The sequence below is a fragment of the Tamandua tetradactyla genome, chromosome 2, assembly GCF_023851605.1.
Source record: "Tamandua tetradactyla isolate mTamTet1 chromosome 2, mTamTet1.pri, whole genome shotgun sequence".
NCBI classification, from domain to species: Eukaryota; Metazoa; Chordata; class Mammalia; order Pilosa; family Myrmecophagidae; genus Tamandua; species Tamandua tetradactyla.
Window position 1 is genome coordinate 94,970,271 of NC_135328.1, and position 24,561 is coordinate 94,994,831.

Consider the following 24,561-nt stretch of genomic DNA (forward strand, 5'->3'; position numbering starts at 1 on the left):
TATTAAAGGACAAACAATTGGTCAGTTTAAGGAGCAAAACGGGTTACAGAAGCAGATGAGCTGTTAGGGGAGGGTCCCCATCCCAGGTGTCTTATCTCACTTGCCTGCAGTTTTACCCGGTCCTGAAGGCTAGGAGAGGGGATTTTTATCCCAGGAATGTGTCTTATCTCACTTGCCTGCAGTTTTACTCGTTCCTTCAGGTCAGGAGAGGGGGTTTGGGGATTTTCCACAGAGAAGGCAGCTGAACAAGAAGAGGAAGCGGGGGAGCAGGGTGTCTGCATTAAAGCCTGCCTGCTACAATACATACCATACCCCTTGCCCCTCCTTCTCAATCCACCCATTTTTTTTTTTACCTAATCCCCTCTCCATTGTCCTTATTTTTTTACTAATCTGTCCACACTCCAGATAAAGGAAGCTTCAGCAACAAGGTTTCAGTGACTGAGTTTTACCTGTGTTCAGTCTATGGAAAGTGTTTTCAGAGAACTTCCCGGAGCACCTGCCCTGGGCCCTGGCCTCCCCTGTTCCCCATCTCCCTCTTTCCGCAATACACACTGTCAAGGAATTGGCTTTGGTTAGAAGAACCTCAGTACCTCATGGGTTATAAAAAAAAAATCACAATGAATAGTAAGAAATATTTAAAAATGAACAATAATACATGTACTGCATATCATAAACTATGGGATGCTGCAAAGTAGTTCTTAGAAGTACATTTATAGCCTTTTAAGTATATTTAAGTGCATTTAAGTACATTTGTAGCCTTGAATGCATTTATAAAAATACGAGAAAGACTCAAACCAATGAGTTATGTTTTCAAATCAAGAAGCTAAAAAAAAAAAAGACAACAAAAACAAAGTAAGCTTTAAGTAAATAAAAGAAAGAAAAAATGTTGCCGGCTTTCTGTCCCTGGTTGGTATCCCCTTCTCATTCCCCCTCCCCCCACCCCCAACTACTCCAGCAGCCCTAGAAATTTCAGTCATTCTGACAGAACTTTATTCCTCCTCCATTTTATTTGGAATTAATGAGTTCTCACCATAGTGGTAATTGCCCTGGAGTTCTCTGGAGACCCATCTGGCCTGTGTTTAATTCTGAACATCTCAATTGCATGCAAGAGGCTGGAGAGACTTGCGAGAAGCTTGCTGAACATACTTGGGGGGTCCTGGAGGCACTAATTTAGGAGCAGGTTGCAAGACATCCATGTGAATATGTCAGCTTGGCACTGACTCAGCAGGGACTGTGGGGAAAACAGCCTTCCAGTTTATGAAGAAGGTAAACACCAGCAGCATCCCACAGGGTAAGCAAGACCCCCTTAGGAGGGCAGGGCGCAGGGGCTGGGCAGGTAAGGGTATGGCCTGGAGACTTGGGGCAGGACACTTCTGCTGCAGCGTGTGCTCACCCCAGCTTGGCCACACCTTGAGACAACATTCAACAAAGCGAACGGGGATGAGTGAGAAGTTTGGACAGTTTGGCTGATGGCGTGATGTAGTACAAGTCCTCAAAAGAACTTTTTAAGAGTCTGTCAGGAGTGCCTTTATTCAAAGTAGCCTGGAACCAGGACCTGAAAAATCACACAAAGGGGAGGAGTTTGGCATAGGGAGGTGGAAAAAGAATGGAATGTAGGGCCCCACAGCTCTTGTTTTTGATAACCTCTGACTTGTAAGAGCCCTCGTATGAGCCTTACTTTCCCTATCTAGAAAAATAGTGATGTCACACCTCTGACACTGGGGCTCAGCCTTCAGCCAAGTGGCTTCCAAAACAGGATGCGACACCAGAGGTCAGGCTTGAATCATTTTATTTAGCTGCAGCAGGACACAAAGCTTTGAGGGTGCTGAGGACCAGTTGGGACAAAGGAGGTACAAGCAGCTACTAGTTTTATACATAAGATGCAGAAAAGAAATGTTCAGGCAAGGCACCGTAGACCAATCAGCAGACAAGTTAGGAGTTATGACCATATTTGGGCTAGACAGAGAAATGCTTTTACTGATTCATTGACCCTTATGTGCTGCGCATGCGCCAGGGACCTTCCAGCTTGTATACGTGACCGTCTGGCTTAGAGTTAATGTCAGCCAGCTGGGTTACAGGACTGCCTCGCTTAGATTTAATGGCTTCCAGTTGACTATGGCTCATTTTGATAGCCTGTAGGTAGTTCCACAGATCCCCCCTCACGAGGCACAGGTAGCTTATATGAGGACCAAGCTGCAGATAAGAGAGATGGATATGACGTTTGTGTAGGTGTTTTTGTGTATAAAACCATAATTTTAGGAGAAGTGAGATAAGTGGGGACAATGTGCATAACCTCTACGTTGTGCATAATGAGCTGCCGAAAGCTGGGAATGAGTCAAGGTAAAACTAACAGGGCAGCGAGCCGGCACAGGATGAGGAGCCCAATGTTTCCACCATTCAGGGGAGAACAAAGAACCAAGAAAGCTGTTATTTAAGTCTAGGACCCCTGTCCAGGTTTGGACAGGAACGTGGGCAAGTTTTTTTATTTGGTCTATAATTGCTTCAATGGCTTTACCCTGATTATCAGTTTGTAGGCAACAATTGGTTAGATTAAATCTTCCACAAACACCATCCTCCTCGGCCAGCACATAGTCCAAGGGGAGGCAGTGCTGGTAAATGGCAGTACCCAGCTGAGTATTCTGTTTGGCGAGTAGGTTAAGAGCAATAGAGGTTTCATTGGTCATAATTTCAAGGTCAGCCTGTAAGTAGATAATTCGGTTAAGCATATAGATAAGGGTGCGGTACCCCCAGGATTCATCCTCAGCCCAGGTAGCTGGACCATAGTAGTGGATAATTCTTTCAGGTGCCCATTCATTGTCCTTCCAGTGGCCAATATGGAGTGAGCATTTGGCCCACTCCCCCAGTTCATCAAATACTGGGATTCCCAAGCATTCCCCAGTTTTAAGGGGAATAAGAAGAAACTTGGTTTTAGCATACCTAAGACACAGGACCAAGTTCAATCAGGTTGTAAGGTGGCATAAGCGAACTTTCTACAAATCCAGAACAGGTTATCTGGGGCTTGCCATGTTGGGTGGAATTTGAGGGGTTGTTCCAGAGAGAACAAAGAGAAGGATTATTTCCCCATGGGCAGGTGTCAGGAGCACTGAAGTTGCAAGCTGCCCAAGAGTTGGTGTGGGTTCCAAGGAGTATGGCCTGTGATCAGACCCGTGCTCCTCCCACATGTTGATGAACCCATACTGCACAGGTTCTGGTGGGAACAAGTGGCTTTGGGTCATAGCAGACAATGTTTGACCAGTTTTGCAGGTAGGATAGGTAGCTCTGCTATGTACACATGACCCAATGGTGACTGAGCAGGTACACAGGGTGTGGTAGATTAAGGTAGAGGTTACCTTTGCTCCCTGTTTCACCTGAGAGATGCAGGGGGTACAGGGGTACTGGAGCGAGGATGGGTGGCCTGCAGGAAGATCAGGATCAGGTACCATGGACTCAGGTTGATGACTGGACAGCTTGGGCATTTGAGCCAGATTCTTTTGGCGGAACAGGAACAGGAAATCTCCAGAGGCTGAGCCAACCAGTGCTCTGGCTGAGGAACTTTCTCGACTCTGGAGTGATGAAGTCAGAAGCTATGTCCAACTACCTTGATGGGGGAGTCAGCAATTAGCAGGAACTGGTGAGGTTCTGACCACTGGGGCTGCAGTGGCTGTGTGTCCCACTTTTGGATGATGACTCAGTCACAAGGCTAGAGAGAGTGGACTGGTCCTTCAAGGCTGCAGGGTTTTTATACAGACTACAGACAGTATATGGGATAGAGACTGTATATATTTAAATAGGAGTTTATCGCCTATTATTTCCTCCCCCCTCAGGTGATTACAGAAAGGCCAAGGTCTGCCAAACACTCGCTCAAAAGAGGAGAGCTTGAGTTTGCCTTTGGGGGATAGGCAGACTGTGGTCAGGCTAGGGGCAGCACTTTGGACCATTTAAGGCCTGAAACTGACAGGTATTTTGCTAGGAGAGTTTTTAAAGTCACATTCATTCTTTCAACCACGGCACTGGCCTGTTTTAGGGAGAGTGCAGTTTCCAGTCGATGTCCAGGGCCTTGGAAGTTTGCTAAACAATGGAGGTGACAAAGTGGGGTCCTTGGTCAGAGTTTAGGTGCTTGGGAAGTTCCCATCTGGGGCAGATGTCTTCTAACAGATGGTAGCATGCCTCATGGGCTTTTGTAGTCTGACAGGGGAATGCTTCGGGCCAGCCAGAAAACTGGCAGACAAATACCTGGAGGTAGCAGTAGGTGAGGGCATGAGGCAGTTCAGTGAAGTCTACTTGCCATAACCGACCTGGGTGTATGGATGGGTTGAACATGTGCTTTCTGACTTCTTGGGACTCCAGTCAGGCCAGCGGGTTGGTTTTCTAGAAGACAGGGCAGTGTACAAGCAGCTGCTAGAGAATGGTACATACTGGTGCTAATGATGTCAAGTAGTGGAGACACGTTTGTAGAAGTTTTTCTTTTCCCAGGTGGTATAAATAATGCATTCGGGAACAGAGAGCCCAGAGGAGGAGCTTGGGAATCCAAGTGTGTTGGTGTTAGGGTGGATTAGCCGTGAGTCTGTCACTTTGAAACCTTCGTAAGCCTCCGGCTTTAAATTTTCAGCTGAGTATTTAGGGAGCTCTGAGGAAAAAGAAATGACAGGATAGGCTTAGGCCCTTGGAAGTGTGGCAGTGACCCATGCTGCGTGATCTGTGACATTGTTGCCTCTGGACTCTGGGGTATCAACTTTTTGGTGGCCGGGTAGGTGAACAAGTCTGACTTCAAGCAGGAGAAGAACTGCCATGAGGAGGCAAGACACTGCCTCAGCATGTTTAATTAGGGATGTTCGGTGATGGAGCAGTCCCTTTCTTTTCATAACTAGGCAAAACATGCAGGACTCCCCAGACATATTTGCTGTCAGTGCACAGGTTTATTCAGCGGCTCTGTCCAACATGTAGGGCCCGGATGATGGCCTCAAGTTCTGCCCTTTGGGCAGATGCATTTGGGGAGAGGGCACTACTGGCCACGGTATTTAGTGAGTTATTTACAACTGCCCATCCAGTGTACCTGGTGCCATTTTCAATGAAACCAGAGCCATAGGTGAATAGCTGAAGATCAGGATTAGGAATGGGGTGTTCAGAGAGACCCTCTTGAGGCTTAGTTTGCAGTTCAATGCTGCAGGTACAGTCATGACTGGGAATTCCTGGATCCACTGACTACAGAGGCAAGAGGATGGCAGGGTTTAGTTGGTCAGAGGCTTGTAAGGTAACTTCTGGATGTTCAAGAAGAATGGCTTGACATTTGAGGGAGACGGCTGCTGGTCATCCAGGTGGGTCCTCGGGTTTCAAGAATAGTCTGAATAGCATGGAGGGACAGGATGATGAGAGGTCCTCTGAAGGTGAATTTCTGAACTTCCCACACAAGCAGGGCAGCTGCAGCAATGGCCTGTAGGCAATAGGGCTATCCACTGGCAATGGAGTCCAGTTCTTTGCTGAAGTAAACAATTACCTTGGAGCTCTAGGATGAGTCTTGACAGAGGAATGATTCCTCCAGCCAGCCCTCCTCCTTCCGCCACAAAGAGCTGGAAAGGTTTCGATGGGTTGGGCAAGGGCAGAGCTGGAGCTGAGGAGAGATGTTCCTTAAGCTGGTGAACCCAAGGAGGAACTTTGGTGGGGGCCGGTAGTGTTGGTGATCATAGGCTTTCTGCCTTAGGATGTTGTAGAGGGGCTTGACCAGAGTTCCACAGTCCCAGATCAGTCAATAATAGCTGGTTAGGCCAAGAAAGGACTTGAGTTCTTTTGTTGTGGATGAGATAGGGATGCTGCAGATGGCTTTTAGCTGTTCAGGGGCTAGTAGGTGTTTTCCTTGGCCAAGGTCATGCCTGAGGAATTGGACTCTGGTTTAAGTGATTTAAGCCTTTTTCTGGGACATCTGGTATCCTCGTTCACATAAGAAATTTATCAGAGAGATGGTGGCCTGAGCACAGGTGGAAATAGTAGGAGAATCCAGGAGCATCTATATACTGAAGAAGTTTGAGTTCCAGTGGAAAGTCCCACTCCCGAAGATCAGCAACCAGAACCTGGCCAAACAAAACAGGAGAGTTTTTGAATCCTTGGGGCAATCTGGCCCAGGTGGCTCAGAGAGGGCAGTCAGGCTGAGAGACGTAGGTGAGTGCAAAGACGGGATGGCTTTCAGGGTCCACCGGAATGCAGAAGCAGGCATCCTTCAGATCTAACACCATGCAGTAGTGAAGTTGGGGGCTCTGGGTGCTGAGTAGAGTGTAGGGGTCCAGAACCAGGTGCAGAAGATCTACTGTCCAGACAAACTGACTGCTCTTAGGTTATACACCATGTGGACGTCACCATTTTTTTTTTTGTTTTTGGTTTTTTGTTTCTGCATAGGCAGGGTCCAGGAATCTAACCCAGGTGTCTGGCTTGGCAGGTGAGAATTCTGCCTGCTGAGCCACCACAGCAATGCCCACCATTCGGTTCTTTGACGGCCAGTATGGGAGTATTCCATGGACTGTGAGGGACAGGTCATGATTCTAGGACCCCTCCTTCAAGCAGGGAGGCCAAGGATAAGGTCACTGCAGAGTGGATACTGGTGAAGGCGCATGGGTTGAGCTCCTGGCTTGAGAGTGATGCCAATGGGAGCGGCAGTGACAGCTAGTCCAGGGAATCCTATTTCCCAGGTCTGGGGGTTGCCTTGGTCGGACACCAAGGACAGGGAGGAGACTGTGACTGGGCTGGGGTGAGGTGACCCTATTCAGAAGCCTGTTCCCTGCTGAAAAGTTACAGTGATGTGGCCATCAGACTCACAGGAGATGAGAGCTTGAGTTTCAGTTTCCCCAAGAGTTGGGCTGTAGATGGGGGTGCTCTTGAAGAGGGAGACCGTTTGGCTTCCCGTGGCCCCTGACTGATAAGGTGGACTGTACAGGCACTGTAAGGGGCCAGCAGACAGCAGACATGGTGGCGCCAGTGTCTATGAGGAATGGCAAAGTTTTTCCAGTCATCTGCAAGTTTACTAGGGGCTCAGCAGGTGATCTGGGTCCCTGACCCTGTCATTCATCTTCTTCCTCCGTGAGGGCCATTAGGTTAGGTGGGGCCTGGGGAGCTCCCTGTGCTGGGATATGCTGGTTTCCCTGGTCAGGGACTTTTCTTGGAAAGGTCCTGTGCCCTGGCCCCCCTGTGCTTGGCCAGGAAAGAATTTTTCCAGTGGCCCGTTTGTTTGCAGTAGGCACATTGGTTGGGTGCCAAGAGGGGGCGACCTCCCTCTTCCCTTTTTGACTGATGGGTGCTTCCCCAGAAGCTGACAGTCTACTGCTGGCCTCCTCTATTTCCCTGATTGGAGACTTGGACCACCATTACCAGGGCCTTCTGGCCCTTCTGTTTTTCTAGCAGCCTATTCTGGAAGCTTTTCTGAGCTTCTTCTAAATGAGCTGGCAGCACATTTCCGATATCATCAGGCATTTCAGTTATTTCTAATGGATGTCGGAGGTGGAGTGGATTAAGTACAGGTGTTTTAAATTTGGCTCAGCTACCAGGCCATCGGGATCTTGGCTGTATGGGTGCGGACCACATCCCTGAGTCTCTGGAGGAACTGGGTTGGGGTTTCTTTTTCATACTGATAACATCCATCTACCCGGGACCAGTTGTTGGTGAGAACTATGCTGGCTTCTAAGCCCTGTTAAAAGGGGGCTAGAAAATGAGCCTAGCGCTGAACAGGGGAGACTTGGGCTTGGCCATTTTGAGTTCGGGAGTCTTTGTTAACATCCCAGTCCAGATTGACCTCCCAATTGAACTGGTCATCCACTGGCCCATACAGGGCAATGCTGGCTTGGGAGCTCGCTAGTTGGTGGGCATCTGAAACAGTGTGGGAGATTTCTACTTCTGAAAATACCAGACTAGCTAAGGCCTTCAGATCCCTCCCCTCCATGTTGGCTTGTGAATGGTGAAGAGTGTTTGGGTAAGTTTCTACCACCAGTCTGGGCTGGGTAGAGAACTTATCCTTTAATTCAGCTGGCTTGGCTACCTCTGACGGTGCCCATGAATGATGTGAATACAGCCTAACCATGACTGGAGCCCCCCTGCCCTGGCAGAGGGAAATAATTTGGTTACGGGGACTAAGGGGTACAGTCCAGTTGGCCCCGGATTGGGTTTTTCAGAGGTTGAGGCCAATGGGTAAGGTGGTGGGGAACTGGAAGACTCAACGGGAGCTGAGGGTTGTGCCACTGGCACCGCTGGGGGACTGCAGGCCTCAGCAGGCTGGAGATTTCCACAAAGACTCAGAAGGGCTGTGTGGGAGGGAGCTGAACTGGAAGCCATAGGAGGCGTTCCAGAAAGCCATACAGTAAGGCTCTCCCTCAAACTTTACAGTTTCATCTACCCACACTAGCCAAGCATTCAACAAATTCATATCAAAAGACCCTTTTGGCTACCATCTTGGCAGACCAGCAATATCATTATTTGGCCATATTACAGTACATTTTTTTTCTTAGACCTTCCCTTTCCTAGTTTCCACCAGTTTTTGCAACACATATTCTAGGGGCACGATAGGTTCCCCGTGTCCTGGAAAGGACTGGCTAGCTCCCATTTTAGCCACAGGTTAGTTACAGAACAGTTTTTTCCACAGGCAAAACGGTTCAAAAGAGGACCCAATTCCTCTGTTTTATTCGTAGGGTCCGTGAGAGATCCTAGGGCGTCCCCGAAAACGGATCTACTCACCCAGTCAGGTGGAGCCACAATCAGATAACAGGGACCGGCGGTCCCCACAGGAATGGTTCACACCGGCAGAGCCTGACAATCCCCGGGTGTCTCTGTCGCCCGACTGGTCAGAGTCGCCTCAGGTCCGCTCCACCGGCCTACGGATGCCGGCAATCCCAGGGTCTGGCCGATTGGATGACGAAGGCCGGGACCAGAGGCATCTGGTCTGGTGTCACAGGCAGCGCACCCGTCAAGCCCCGGGCGGGCACCTCTGGCGCTGGGGCACAGCCTTCAGCCGAGAGGCTTCCGAGACAGGACGCGACACCAGCGGTCAGGCTTGAATCATTTTATTTAACTGCGCAGCAGGACAACAAAGCTCTGCGGGTGCCGAGGACCAGTCGGGACAAAGGAGGTATAAGCAGCTACGGGTTTTATACATGACAAGATGCGGAAACGTTCGGGTTAAGGCTCCGTAGACCAATCAGCTGGCAAGTTAGGAGTCATGACCATATTTGGCTACACAGAGACGTGTTTAGAGACTGACTCATTGACCCTTATGCTGCGCATGCGCCTGGGGCCGACCAGCGTGTGTACGTGACTGACGCCTCAGAGGTAATGGCTGCCGGCTGACTGCGGGTAGTTTTGATAGCCTGTGGCAAGTTCCACAGTGAGATAGACTCTTTGAACGGTGGGTATGAAAATCAAGTTAGGTTGTACATACACATTCCCAGGGCTTTGGCCTCTAAAGAGCACCATTTTAGGGGATTCAATTCCTAGTGGTTGGTGACTTTACATGCAGGTGCTGAGGGGAAAAAGGGACGAAGCGTTCAGCTACCATATCCTACCCTAAACCATTTTGCTGCTTCTCCTTCAGTTTAGGCTAAGTGCTTACCGATCTAATTTTGCTGGTTCTTACTGACAGCTGCGGTGAACCCCATCACTTGGGGAGCTTTGCTGAGGCTCGACCCTCAAAAGTTCTGTTTTAGGAAGGGACGGAATCACTAGTAGCTTTTTAAAAGCTTCCGTGGTGATTCCAATGTGCAGCCATGGTTGAAATACACTGATACAGTGGGATGAGCATGGGGAACACAGCCTGGAAATCAAAGTACAAAAAAAAGGGAGTACAGTGGAAGATAAGTCTCTTCCATTCTCCCTACCTAAACGCTTCCAGTTCCTCTATCAAGAGGTAAACACTTAAAAAAAAATTAATTTCCTTTTTTCCTTTCAGAGAGTTCTTAGTATATATAAGAACCTGAACTGCACCTTCCTTTTTTAACTTAACATATTATGTAGATTAATCCCCCCATTTTAAAAAGTTACGTTATATTCCATAGTATGGTTGAACCGAATTTATTTGATCACCTTGTTCATTTAAATTGTTTTCAGTCTTTAGGCAGTGAATATCCTTTTGTATCCATTTCCTGCACTTGGGTGAATAGTGAGTTGCATCAGAAGCACACTTAAGTGAACTTAATTATATGCATCCCCTACCCTTTGATACTAATGAAAAGAAAAAGATTCCCACATATTTAGGAAATGATTGATTTTTTTGTAACTGTGATGACAACCACCAGAACTGTTGCAAACCTGTTCATTGGCTTGACAGTGTGAACATGGTTTTATAAGCCAACCAACCAGTGTCAACCCCGCCTTTCTGAAAGGTGGCAGACCAGTCAATAAACTCACTTCTAAGTGCCCCCACCCAGCACTGTCTCACTCAATAACCACACTTCTACAAGTGCTGTCAACCCACTCACACGTCTGAAATTTTGCTAATCCTTAAACTTCATGCTTTCCAAGAAAACCTATATAGAAGCAACAGAGAGTCAACTCAATGCAAGACTGTGCTGGACCAGAGTAGCTTCCCCTTACTATAATAAGCAATTCATTCAGCTTTGTCTTCTTAGTTCAGTCATTGGGTGGTGATATAAGAGTACTGTAAAAGTATATTTGGCATAGGTATTTCTGCACATTGATGTATTTCTTACATGCGGATAACATTATAACATAATGTATACTGTGCTTCAGAGAGGTTGAAGGGATTTTAAAGTAAATTTGTGAATTTTGTTTAAATTTTATCTTAAAATCTAACTTCCTCTTAAGCTTTGACACCAGTGCATCGGTAGCCCTTTTTAGAAGTGAAATTGCTAGATGATAAAGCATAAGTATTTTCAGTTTTTAAAGATACTATCCTCCAAAAGGGATTTTACCAACTTACACATCAGTCATCAATGAGTATGATGCTTATTTTTCTGTTCTTTAGCTAAAACAATTTTAAAAATCTTAATGCTATTTCATTACGTGAAGAAGAATTTTCCTAATATTTTTATTTCACATTTTCCAAACCAAATGAAATCGAGCATCTGTGCCTGTGTAGAAAAGCATTGGTATTTCCATTTTTGTGTGTGAATTAACCTTGCAGACTGAATGATTTTTTAAAATTATCCTCAAGGCTGATTATTTCTATCAATTGTAGAAATAAATACACACACAAACTAGGAAAGGCTGCAGCAATTCATTTTTCTTTATAGCTGGGTTACCAATAAATGTTCTATTTAACTGATTCATTTCTAATCATCAGAACAATAATTCATTCTTATTTGAAGAAAAAAACATTGTTTTAAGAGAAAAGAGAGGAGCAAGTTCTCTATTAGTAGTACTACCTTACTTGTGGTAAGCCTACCTAAGTTAAAGTGCTTTTCTATTTTTAAAGAACAGAGATTGCAGCTGCTGTAGAGTGCAGCCCCTCTTAGCAGGTTCCTGGGGAAGATAATTGGCAGGTACCACTGAAGGTCGATGCGAAGCACTGAGCATTGCCCACTCTGAAAGACCTAATGAGGCCTGGCTCAGCGAGCCTGCAGGAGACTCGGCCCACAGATGAACATTTGGAGCTGTTTCTACCAATGGTCAACAGCTATGCTATTCCCTAATTGGGAAAGGTATGTAAAATAACATTAGTAAAATTGTTCGTGCAGTTGTCGTATTTCTAAGCACGTTTGCATATATTATTCCCGTTGTCATACCTTTGTTAGAGAAGTATGACTGTGGGGAATCAAAACTAAATTGTAAATAAAAGTAAATAAAAATGAAGAGAATCCTGGCTATTCCCCTGTGAAGCTCCCTTTATTGCTTCACCTCTTTTATAAGGACTTTGAGGATATAAGGTACAGAGAGATTAGGAAAGTGTGCTAGCTTGCAAATAAGCGTGAGACAGAAACACAGATCTGACTTGGAACCCACTTTAATAAACTGAGAACTATATATATATGAAATACCTGAAAATATTATCGCTTCAACATGCAAGAGGAATCCTTTTCTTAATTTTGATGCCATTTCCCAAGTGTAAATATTAGTGGCAGCAGAAGAGTAAATTTTTAATGACAATCTACAGAAGATTTGAATCTATCCTGAAAGTGTCCCAAACTAATGCTATATTTGACAAACAGCACAAGCTCAGCAGGCTTAGTTCTGGTTTCAAAGCTTAGGAAAGCTGTCTAAAATGGCCTACTTTGGATTTAAGTGGATATAAAATTTGTTTTAAGATTTATTTTATTGTCTGCAATTAGTTTGTATATGTTATCTCCACATGCAACTGCTGTCTCAGGATCTGAGCTATTTATTTCTCCTTCATTCAAGAAAATGCATACTACCATGCCCCTCTCCTGAGAGTGCAATGATATAGTGTCTTGTCCTATTATGCAATTCCTACTTTTAACTTGTACAGTAAAACTATCATATTAATAATGTCCTCATACCAAAAAATTAAGTTTTATCCCTGAAAGGTAAAAATATATGTGCTATGTGTGTGTCAGTGTTCTTGGTAATCTAATTGAGCAGTTTTTCCCCCAGACTATATTATAAATTTGACAAATTTGGCAGACCTGTAGGAGCTATTGCACTGCAAATCTGCATAGTGCTTGTAAATTATAAGATTCTGTGCTTATCATTGATTTAAATTTCCCATTAAGGATAATGCTGAAAGAACAGGTTATGCATTTAAAGAAAACAGAGACAAAATATATTCTTAAACAAAAAAGGAAAATCCAAGAGATCAGTGGCTCAGCAGGATGTCTCTAGTAGGAATTGATCCAACTCTTAAACCTAAGAATTGTCAATCTTTGCTTTCCAATTGCAGGGAGGAGCTAGAAACCTCAGCAGTTCCCTGCTAATATGGTGTTAGCTTTGCAGTCAGTTCTAGTGTCATATAAAATTCTCAATTCTTAAGAATATCTTCCTTTTTTTAATTTATCATTTTGATTGAACCTAAAATTTTGAATGTATCCATTTTTAAATGAACACTTACTGAAATTTTACCTGGGTCAAACATTGTCATTCATTCAACAAATATTTTCTAATTGCCTACTATGAAACGGAATTGGGTTCAAGAGTGAGCGAAACAGATGCTCATGGGATTTATAATAGTGTGGGAAAGACAGACATGAATTACAGCAACAACACCACCTCCTAATATATTGTTAAAATTTATGATGTATGCTCTGAAGGGAAAGAATGAGGTTCCCTGAGAGTGGAGATTAGCTTGTAGGCAGCTCAGGGGTGATTTCCCTGGGCAGAGTTGTTCCTTTCATTCACATTATTCATTTAATGTTTGCATCAATATGTTGATGTAGATATTACCAACCTCACTTAGCAGATGTGGAAAGGGAAACATGGAAGAGGTGAAAACACTTTTTGTCTTATAACCGCCCCTTCACTCCAGCTGATGCTCATGTAACAATTAATTATCAATGAAGGAGAAGTGCTGATTGATTGGTTTACAAGCATGAGTTAGGGTTCTTTAAAATGGTCTTATTCTCCTTTACTTGCCCCTTTTTAGTTGTGTCAACCTATCCCTAATAAGATGACAAACAAGCTATTATTACAGCTTTGAAATGATGTGGAAATAGTTTCAAAATGCCTATAGTGAAACCAACCACTCCTTTTTAAGTACTGCACATACAGTTACCCTCTGTTTTGCTTTGATAAAACTACCAGAAGGCAATATACCAAAAATGGAATGACTTTTAAAAAAGGGAATTTTTATGTTGCAAGTTTATAGTTCCCAAGGCTGTGAAAATGTCCAAATTAAGGCACCAACAAGAGGCTACCTTCACACAAGAAAGGCTAATGCAGTCTGGAACACCTCTGTCAGCTGGGAACAATGTGGCTGGCATCTGTTGGTCCCTTGCTCCTGGACTCTGGCTTTCAGCCTCTGTTTCCTATGGGGGTTCCTCACTTGGCTTCTCCAGTGCTGGGTTTCATCTGTTGGCTTCCCTTGGCTCTTTCCAGGCTCTGGCTTGCTTAACATCTTCTGGGAAGGCACATGACGACGTCTGCCTGGCCCTGCATCTCCAAATGTCTGGATCTCATGTTGGCTCTGTTAACTCTTGTTTCTGCTCTCTAAGCATCTGCATCTGAGGTTTCTCCAAAATGTTTCCTGCTTTAAAGGACTCTAATGAACTAATCAAGACCCACCTTGAAGGGTGGGGTCACATCTCCATCTAATCAAAAGGTCACACCATACAGTTGGGTGTGTTCCACTTCTGTGGAGATAAGCTAATCCAAACACTTTCCACCCTACAGAATGAGGATTAAAGAACATGGCTTTTCTGGGGTACATGACAGTTTCAAACCAGCACACCCTCCATTACCTGTTTGCAATTCATTAGCTTCTTGGATGTGCTGCTGCCCATTTGAACAGGCAGCCTAATTTTCTAAGGCAACAAATCCCTCTCGAGGTAGACCACAGGCAGCAGACCAGCCACACCAGAGTCACCTGAGACCTTGTTAGAACAATAATTAGAAATAAAAGTTCTTGAACATCGCACTAGATTGGCTATATCAGACGGCTGGGAGCACTCTCCCGCAATCTGCAGTGTAACAATTTCTTTGGACGATATTCTTATACATGATAAAGTTTGACCAGCAGGGTCCTTCAGCGTGTAGGTTAGTATTAATATTAGCCTGAAGACAAAATTGTAACTCTATGATGCTAATAAATGAGCTGATACCTGTAGAGCAATAAATAAATATTAGCTATTTTTCTCTACATGTAGAATATTAGAACTGGAAGGAAACATTAAGATAACTGGTGAAACAACTTTCTTTTGAGTATGAAGAAATTGAAAAGGCTATGAGTGCTTTAGTGAAGTACAGGCAGATGCATTTTTATATCATTATCTATTTTATTTTTTCTACTATGTTCTCGAATAAACCAGATAATTAAGCATATTCTGGTGTAAGGTCAGATGCTGAGAGAAAAAGAGATGGGTCTGTTAACTTGCTATGTGTGCCTTGCAATTCTGGGTTGAAGATCAAAAAAATGAGACTGAGAAAGTGTGCGTAGACCTCATACAAACCCATTACTTGTCTGGGAAGAACTCCAAGCTGATGATCAGCAAAATAATTTCTTTGTAACTGCTTATTGCAGGCATCTGACCGTAAATTTGAGTATATATTGACAGGTTAATAAGAATCCCATTTGTTTTTCAAGATGCCCCTCTCACCCTCCAACTCTTTTCTTAATTTTCCAACTTCCTTTCTCAGATCTATTTTTTATGAGTGCTTTCATCTCCATACAAAAGGGTCTGGAAATACAGCTACTCTTTATTTATTTGATAGATTTACAAAACATGCCAGGATGCCTCTGGGCATGTGAACAATATAAATCACAAGCCATAAATAAATGACGGAACAACGACAACAACAATAAGTAATAGCTGAAACTCATATGCCTTCCTAAGTCTTTTTTCTTTTTCTTATCAGAGGAAAACTGAGTCAAATCCAATATATATATACCTCTCTTACACGTGACACTGTTTTTTTCTCTTTCCCCCCTTTTCTTTCAGTAAAAAAAGCTGACAATGTCTAGATTAAATGGCTTAAAGAAAAAAATATTATGAATAAATAACATAAAATAATTCTAGCAGTTGCCTTAAAGGCCAGGGAATGTGGAGGATTTAAGATTTTTTGTCTTTTTGCTTTTCCATATTTTCTTTAAGAAGTTATAATACTTGTAGTCACTATATATTAAGTACTTACTACATAGTACCTTTAATTTTCACAATAAGTTTATAGGGTGATTGTAACTTTACTGTGAAAGTTTCTACTAATTCAAAGCATCTAAGTAATACACCTGGATTACACAGGTAATAAGGTTAATTGGACCCCAAGGTCCAGTTAGGATTGAACCCCAAGCCTGCCTCCTCCAAAGCCTGTTAGCATGCTCCCCTCATGGCTTCTCCTTCCTTATACTCCAAACCCTGCACGGTGCCTTTCCCTTCCTGCTGCTACTATTGACCTGTAATTCTAGGCACAGACCTGTAGAGGAAATGCCACTTCTTCCCCATGGGCCAGCAGAGGCACAGGACTCCTCTCCCAGAACTGTGAGTCAGGCCACAGTTCTCTCTATTGTCCTGTGTGACTATTCCCTGTCACCCGACCACAGGAAGCTGCAGAAGTATGCCACACAGACTGAACTGTGGAATTGGGGGCGATAAAGGAGATTAGAGCCTGGGGTGGGAAAAACCGTATACCAAGTGAGACTTTCCTCATAATCTAAGGGAGGCTTCTCTCAGGATGTCCACATCCTAAATTGACTTGTCTCATCTCAGGTTTGCCCCACTTTTCAAGACCAACCTACCTTCCAATTCTAGCTTTGGCCAACCCCATACATCTTTCCCAGAAACCTGACCTCTCTCACAGGAGTTGGTTTTACCTCAGGGTTCGTTCCCTCCCCACCCAGCCCTCCCCCCTCCCCAGCAAAGACCATTTTGTCCCAAGTCTATGGGACTGCTATTCAGGTTTCCCTGGGAAGAGCAAGGTGGGCAAAATGCTGTGCGTCAAGGTACCCCCTCAGTGGGAGCTACTGGCATGCCTCTGTATTCTCATTCTCTACAGTAGAGTGATTCATTTTATTTTATTTTTTTGCTTGTACAAACCCTAAAGGAATTAAAAGATTACCTTGGGCAATGGGGGCTCAGTGACAGAATTCTCGCCTGCCATGCCGGAGACCCGGGTTCCTTTCCCAGTGCCTGCCCACGTTAAAACAAAACGAAACAAAAAGATTGCCTCGCAACATTTAAAAATTGATATCTAAAATGTGTGATTGTGCTTACGTATTTGCAAGAATATAATATCCAGCACACCTTAAATATTGGCATTTAAAAATGAAATAGCTACAGCACATTTTAATTAAATCCAGCGATGCTAATTAATATGGTTGTTTGATATTCATTAACATCCATTTAAGAATATACAATCAAGTTCTTTATTTTTTTTTTGCATAGGTAGGCTCCAGGAATCGAACCTGGGTCTCTGGCATGGCAGGCAAGAATTCTGCCTGCTGAACCACTGTCGCACTGCCCTCCTGTTCTTTTACAGTCAGAAATTATACATTTTTTATCTCCTTCAAAATTTACTGCAATTGTACTTCCCCATAGAAGTTTTTTTCTTTTGAATGCATGGTCCGGGAATCAAACCCAGGTCTCCCACATGGAAGGCAAGCATTCTACCACTGAACCACCCATGTACCCCTGAATTTTATCCTAGTGTAATGTATTTTATGTTTAAAAATATTTTATGCTAACCTTATAATTTCTGCAGCTAAAAACATCTAAATTTAAATGCAACTTGAAAAAATTTCTATGCCCACAAAGCCCTGTTTAAAAACTTTGATTTACTTAGTATTATACTTTTTGTATTGATAAACACATATGAAGCTTATACCTGAAGGTAAGGAAGCTTAAATGCCAGGGCCCCTCATTTACATGGCCCCTGTGATTGCTGGGAATTGCCAAAAATCATAGAGTAATCTATCCTCAAAAATCACTTTTGATACTTCTCAGTTAGCAACTCAATTAGATCTCCCTCAAATTTATTAAAAACAAGGAACTGAATATCACCTGACTTTTGAAATAATTATTTTATTTGCTTTCTTTACACTTAAGGCAATATTTTGAATTGTTCTGTTTGCTGTCCCATGGCAATTAGCCATAGTAAAATGCAGAATGAATGAGAGGTATGCCTTTCCTTAACAAAGTGAGCAACAGGGAAGGAGAATCAGCATCTCCATTATAGGCATTTCTCAGATCATTTTTTGAAAAAAATTAGAAGTAAAAGTAGTGGATCTGGAAGTTGACTCCGTTCAAATGGTCCATGCTGGGTCTCCATTTTCCTATGCTTGAAGACCACTGGTGTAGAGAGTAATTGGTTTGTCTGTCTGCCTCACTCTCAATCACATACACACACATTTCTTTCCGGGCAAATACTCATGCGTAGAAATGATATAGATTTTTTCCAAGGGAAGATGATATGCCTTCCCTAGCATCTCCTCCCCCAGGTCCCCTCACTCAACCTGTCACCTCTTATCCTAACCAAGAATTAGAGGTGGGCCCCTCGCCAGATCATCTCTTAATAACTAGCCCCTTAGGTACACAGAGGTTCGGTCTAAACTTTGAAATGATATTTTTTAAGGAATTCTCCTCCAAAGAATGTTTTGGAGGGTAACGGGAGTAGTTTGAATCTTCCAATGTCCATTGCATTAAGTGATGGCACCCCAAAGATATGTCTATGCTCTAACCCATAGAACCTCCTGTAGAAGTGACCTTATTGGGAAAAAGGGTCTTTGCAGATGTAATTAAGGATCTTAAGATGAGATCATCTGGGATTATTTAATGCCAGGTGTCCTTATAAGACACAGAAGAAAATCCAGTGACAGGTGTCCTTATAATATACAGAGAAGAAAAAGACATAGACACATGAAGAGGAGGAGGCAGTGTGAACACTTGGCCAAAATTGGAGTAATGCCACCAAAGAAGTCAAGGAATGCCAACTACCACCAGGGGCTGGATGGAATACACAAGGAAGGATTCTCCCAGAGCCTCCAGAGGGAGCATGGCTATCCTGACAACTTGATTTTGGACTGCTGGCTTCCAGAACTGTGAGCAAATAAGTTTCTGTTGTTTTAAGCAATGAAATTTGTGGTAATTTGTTAGAGCAGCTCTAAGCCACTAATATACCCATCTAAAGAAAGAGTAAATGAAATGCAAAGAGCCAATTTCACTATCAATAAATGATGTTAACATTATCATAAAGCTCTTGTAAAGGATTTGCTTTGAGGAATCTCAGAATAAAATGAAGCCCTTTCAGGATGAGCTGGTTTTCTTCTTGGCTGTAAACTACTTATCGACAGGATTTAAGAGGTCCTTGAGGAAGCACTTTCCATTTGAAGTCACTTGTGCTTGTGAAAGGGTCCAGCCCTCCATTCAGGAAGGTCACGGTTAGTCATGTATTGGAGTCTCCAGCAAGGGCCTGAGACTACAATATTGAGTCAGCTTCTCATTTTTATGACCAGGTCCTCACCTATGACAAGGCAGAAAAGGTGAATCATTGTATGGCATTTGATCTGAGATACTGGGAAGTCCATAGGCCAAAATACTTTATTTACCACTATCTACATGGCCTACAAGTCCACCAGTAACGAGCCATCCTTTCAAGTTAAGGCAGAGGCTCTGGAATGACTTTGGGAGATTACCTGGCATTTACAGAGCTCTCTTTGCCAAACATGGTAAAAAATGCATTGTTGTTGTACACAACTATTTAATGGGCTGAATCTCAGGTGCAGGTATTATATTCTTCTTTAACTACTTGTGAGTGCCCTCAAATCTCCATGACAGGTAGGAATTTGTCATTTCGCAGAGGCACGGATTTTTCTTTTGAATACTATAATATGAAGTGAAGTTGCCATATTGCTGGGGATCATGTGCTTTGAAAGTTGAGGAAGGAAGAATGAGGGCACTCTCATCTGAGTCTCTGAAGCAACATTTGGACCAGGAGGTGGTGTCTGCTATCAGGTAAGTGGAAGAACTTCTCAGTAGTTGAAGAGCCTTGTCTAGACTTAAAGCTATTGAATTGTAATTCTTTAACAGATTGGGCTGCTTGCTTCCTGTAGAAGGCAGGAGATAGACAAAGGAGCATATGCTCACTCAAGCAGACACCCAGTTCTGGTCAACCCTGCTCTTTCTCACCTCAGCATTGGTCTAATAATATCCTCTGGGAAGCTGAAGCTGAGGCTGAGCTGAGCTGGCTGCCACAGGCCCCTTTCCATGTATTACTTGGGGAAAGGAGTAGAAATAACCTCTCTAAGCTTTGGACACAGATCACAGGCATGGAAATAAAAGTCCAACACTTTTTGCTGCTTTATTGACAAAAAAAAAAAAAAAAAAGCAAAATCAGGAGATGGAAATGCTGTGAGCTGCTTAAGAAAAACAAAACGAACAGAATCAGCACATGACTAGGGTTTCCCAGTTTGACCCTCTGTCTTTCATTTAGTCTCTACTTCCATTTAGGCTAGTGAAGCACATGCTGAGGCTGCCTGACCAGAGAGAGAAACTCAGCTGACAAGTCTGCCTAGCTGCTCACAATCCACATGGCACTCCATGCTGGCAGGCTGGGGTGTCTCCTCCTTCTCAGTAACTCTCCTGAATTGATTTTAAAAAAAGTTTAGTTCTTCAATGGAATGGCCCTGAAAATAAAGTGCTGGTGACAGAAATGAAGAGGTGGAAGAGAGTGATGGCTGTTAGACCAAAAATAAAATTTTGTGACAAATTAAAGATAGAAAGCTGAATTCATTTGTGGTTCAGATAGATGATGAGGGCACATCTGATTCATGGAACTTCTGCTACTATTTGTGCCAGGGCAAAAATTGCTCACCAAGGGTAAATACAACTAGTGTAAATACATCAAATGTAAATTCAACTCAGTAGAAGGTAAATACTTGAGAGAGGGGAAGTGCAAGGAATTTTTGCATGTTGGAAGGGGGAGGGGAGATGAAAGAGAGCCAGGAGCATTTTTAAATATTTCTGTGCTCACTCATAAATTCTTGGAACTTGTAAAGGTCTTGAGCTGGATCCATTTGGAAAACCAAGATATGATTGTACTTGCGTCTATGTTGGAGAAGTGCTAGTAGGGGATATTCATGGACTTACTTTTGTGTATGAGCTGATGTGGAAGACCTACTCCACTTCTAAACTGTAGCTTTAGGTAAATTAATTAATCTCTATGCCTCAGTTTCCTCATCACTAAAACTAGGAATGATAAATAGTCTCCTTCATAGGGTGTTGGGGAGGAGTAAATGAATTAATGTATGTAATGTGCTTAGAACAGAGTCAGGTATATAATAAGCACTCCAAGAGTCTTAGATGACTTGATTATAACTTGTCATTCCATGTATCTTCTCCCTTTCGTTACTTACTTATCCCCCATTCAGATTATGTGAATTTGGTAAGACTTGCAGGCTCTGTAGTCCTTGTTTGTCAGACCTATCATGACAACTTATTTTCATATGATCCAGGCTGATTTGGAATTAGAGGAGAAGTGGCCTTGCCATTGCTGAAAGGTTGTAAATCAGTGACTGCTGGTGCCCATCTTCAAGCTTGTGTCTGAAACTTTTCTGTAAGAAAAAGACAGGACTATCTGGGGTGATCCTAAATGTAGTCATGACCAAAACTTAGACTTCCAAGCTTTGTGGTGATCATAACATTTTGATTTTTGCTCGTTAACCTGAATTGGATTTCTGTCCCCTACATCTGTATTGTAGACGACTTACATTTTTTTAAAATAACAGAAATTCAGATTTCTTGAGACTATGGTGAAAATACCACTATGGCCAAGAGATTATTCTCTTAGAAGTACTCTATGAGCCACCTTCATCCATCGACATTTTAATGTGTCAGTTATTTTTGTCTGAATTTACTTTCCAATATGCCAGCTGAGGGCATATGGAGGCTCAACAGGCTTTTTTGAAGGGAGGATAAAGAAGTCTGAGTGCTGCTCTGAAGGGTTTGGGGTAGCATGAAAGTACTCAGTGCCATCAAGGGAGGGCTTGGGAAAAGGCAGAAAAAAAGCCTTGAGGAGGTTGGAGACAGGAGAGGAAGAATGCTACAGGAAAGGTAGAGTGAGGCAGGACACAGGCCTTCCGAGGCCCTCACACCTGCAACCCTCTCCACAGCTCAACTCTTTAAAGGATATTGGATTCTCAGATACTTCCAGGGTACAAATCAAAGGCATGAGGCAACAGGAAGTAAGAATGAGATCAACGAAAGGAAGAGCAGGATACCAAAGAACTTAGAAGATAGAGACCAGAGAAAGAGATAAGTCTGGTGAGGCAAGAAGAAGCCACAGGAAAGAATAAAATATGAAGCCAGAGAGATCTGATCAGGAACTAGGAGAACATCGGGGACCAAATGAAACCTGCAATTTCACAAATCCTGGCTGGGCTTATCTGCCGGGAGTATGAAACTCTGGGAGTCACAGACCCCATGGCCTCTTGGGAAGCTTGTTCTCCTGAAGCCAGCTTGCTTCATTAAGAAAGGCACTGTCTTCATGGAATCAGAATGGATTTATAAACTGTGCTTTCTGCCCTCAATCTATTCTGTCAGGAGGTTACAGTATGGGGAACCACAGAAGTTGGTTTTAAATTTAAAGAAAAGTCCAAAAAATAAATAAATAAAAATTTAAAAAGTCTCCCTTATGTCACAGGAGCCAGTCAATGCAGGATACTCTTGTTTAAAAGAGGCTGGCCCATGTTCTTAATCCCTGCAGCAGAAGATCTATTTCTCTGCAAAAACGACTACCAAATGGGAATTAGGTCCTCAGACTTGGAAGACTCCACCCTTGACACTGGGGACAAGTGACTAGGCTAGGTATCTGCTGGGCGTCAGACGTCAACTTCAGAGCAAGAGTTAACTGGCCCAACTGACTTATTCTGGGGAAACGGTTCACAAACCCAGATAAAAGCTCAATTCTGAATTAAGTGATGGACACAGCCTATCTTGCACAAGCGTCTCCGGGCTTCCCCCACTGCATCGCTGCTGCTGTCGCGACTGTTAGTGAAAAAAGGATTCAGTACAGTGGAACATCGTTCACACGTGGGTTTTTGCCCCAGATCCGCCCTGGTGATCGCCCACCCTGCAGGGAGCCCTAGCCAAGGCGGTTTCCAAGCCCACGCCCACCCCGCAGAGCGGTTCCAGTGAACAGCAGGTGTCACCCTTCTGCTTCCAAACCCCAACTGCCTCCAGTTGCCACGCGCTCTTTCCAAACTTGTGTGGTCGGAGCTGCCGCCCGGCGCGGTGGCTGCGCGTCTCTGCACGTCTACAGCGCGCTCCTTGTGCCGCGTTCCGCGCGCTTTCCTTTGCGGGACTGAGGGCGGTGGTAGTGGTGGGGTGATCAGGTGGGCGGCAGGTGCCAGCAGAAGCGCGCGGGAGTCTCAGGTGTCGGAGGTTGAACCGGCAGTTCGGGTGGGGAGGGAAGCTTGCGCTTACAAGACCCTCCCCTTTCCCCGTGCAGTTTCCCAGCGCTTGGGGGAACTTGGAGGAGGCGTCGCTAGGGCTGCGGGGAAGAGGCGCTCGGACCATGGCCGGTGTCCCGGAGTGCCTGCAGTACAGGGTGCAACTGCTCTTTGTGACCGAAGAGCAGCTCCTCGGGGTGATGCCGCTTTGGTCTTCCAACCCCGAATCCCTGCGGCTGGAGGTGCGCCCGGCAGGGGAGGAGGCGGACGCCACGGTGACAGACGGTGAAGTACTGGGCGCGAGCCTCTCGCGCCGCGTCGGGCTAGCAAATTGGGGTCCCGGTGTGCGCGAGTTGTGGGTGTAGGAGTGGGGCGGTGTGTATAAAGTAGGCGTGAGGCCCAGCGCACGTGGGAAGAAGTGCGAGTGTGTATAAAGTGCGGGTTTGTGCTGCGGCGCGCGTGTGTAGGGGTGCGGATGTGCGCCCGACGCGCGCGCACGTTAGCCTGGGTTGCGCGGCCCGGTCGCCCTGGGCAGTTGTGCAACCCCAGCCGCCGGTTGACGTGAAATGCGGGCCTCCGGCTCGGGTCCCGGGAAGGCCCCGACCACCCAATGACGTCTTCATTAGGAGAACTTTGTTGCTGCAAGCAGACAGGCTTTGGATCCGGGCATTGGGTAACATTGGAAAGTCTAACTCACATCAACTTGCGCCTCAGATATTTACTCTCTTCACACACATTTGTGGGGAAGAAAATTTTATAGATACCGAAGGTGAGATTGCAGGAAAAGAGGCGGGGATTTCCACGTTGGAAACTTATTCAGGGGCAGAACAGGACCGAAACCGAGATGTAGGTATCCCCAGGCTTGCGGGTGTCTCGTTCCCTTTTCGAGACGCTGAGCCACCTTCAGTCGCACCTGAAAGCTTTCTGGTGGGGAAGTTCTCAAGTTTAGCTGAGTGGCTATGGAGGCCAGCGTGGCACCCATTTGGCATTACTTTTCAATTCAAAAAGTGATTTTATCCGGGAAATACAACCAGCATTCCCTGGGTTCTGAGAGCTATTGGTATGTTAGGGGAATACTTCTAAGCTTTGTAGGGTTTAAATCTTCATTGAGAATTCGAGGAAACCCCCTGCACCCATGTCCCAGAAAATGCGCATACTTGCGCATAGACTTTGCATATAAAATATGAGTTCACACACACACCGCTCATATAAAATACCCCATCTTAGCGAGTGTAGTGAGAAGAGGCTCCCAGGGCTCTAAGGACCCTTGGGGTTTTTTCTAGTTCTAACATGCAAAGAGTTTAAGAAGAGTTGAGTGTGCTCTGTGCTGTAGTTTGGTTCCTATGGGAAATTTCAAACCCCTGAGAGGTACTGTCCTCCTGGGACAAATAGGATACAAGTTCACTGCTGTATCTCTGAGGCCTTAATACTAGGCACATAGTAGGTACTCATTAAATACTTGATGTGGAATGAAAGAAAGCCTTGGGTTGTCTCCTTTCCCTTTCCCTTAGATTGGGACAGTCAGGTTTGAGTCTTAAAAAAAAAGTTAAATACCATTTCACTAATGTGTTAGGAAACTTAAGTCTTGA

General features: G+C 44.4%; 1 protein-coding gene across 8 annotated transcripts in view; it reads left to right on the plus strand.

The window, feature by feature from the left end:
* The first annotated feature begins 8,691 nt into the window (after positions 1-8,691).
* LOC143673590 (histone-arginine methyltransferase CARM1-like) overlaps positions 8,692-24,561 on the plus strand; it is a 306,223-nt gene continuing 290,353 nt past the window's right edge. For 3 of the 8 annotated variants that reach the window (XR_013170471.1, XM_077148299.1, XM_077148300.1), the window contains exon 1: positions 22,846-23,257. Coding sequence is in view for 2 of the 8 variants with exons in the window: in XM_077148299.1 (XP_077004414.1) it covers positions 23,098-23,257 (160 nt within the window). In the remaining 6 variants the exon portion in view is untranslated. Of the gene's footprint in view, positions 9,101-9,153; positions 9,377-11,401; positions 11,628-22,845; positions 23,258-24,561 lie in introns of those variants that run through there. The other 5 variants (XM_077148304.1, XM_077148302.1, XM_077148303.1 and 2 more) reach the window with 5 other exon arrangements.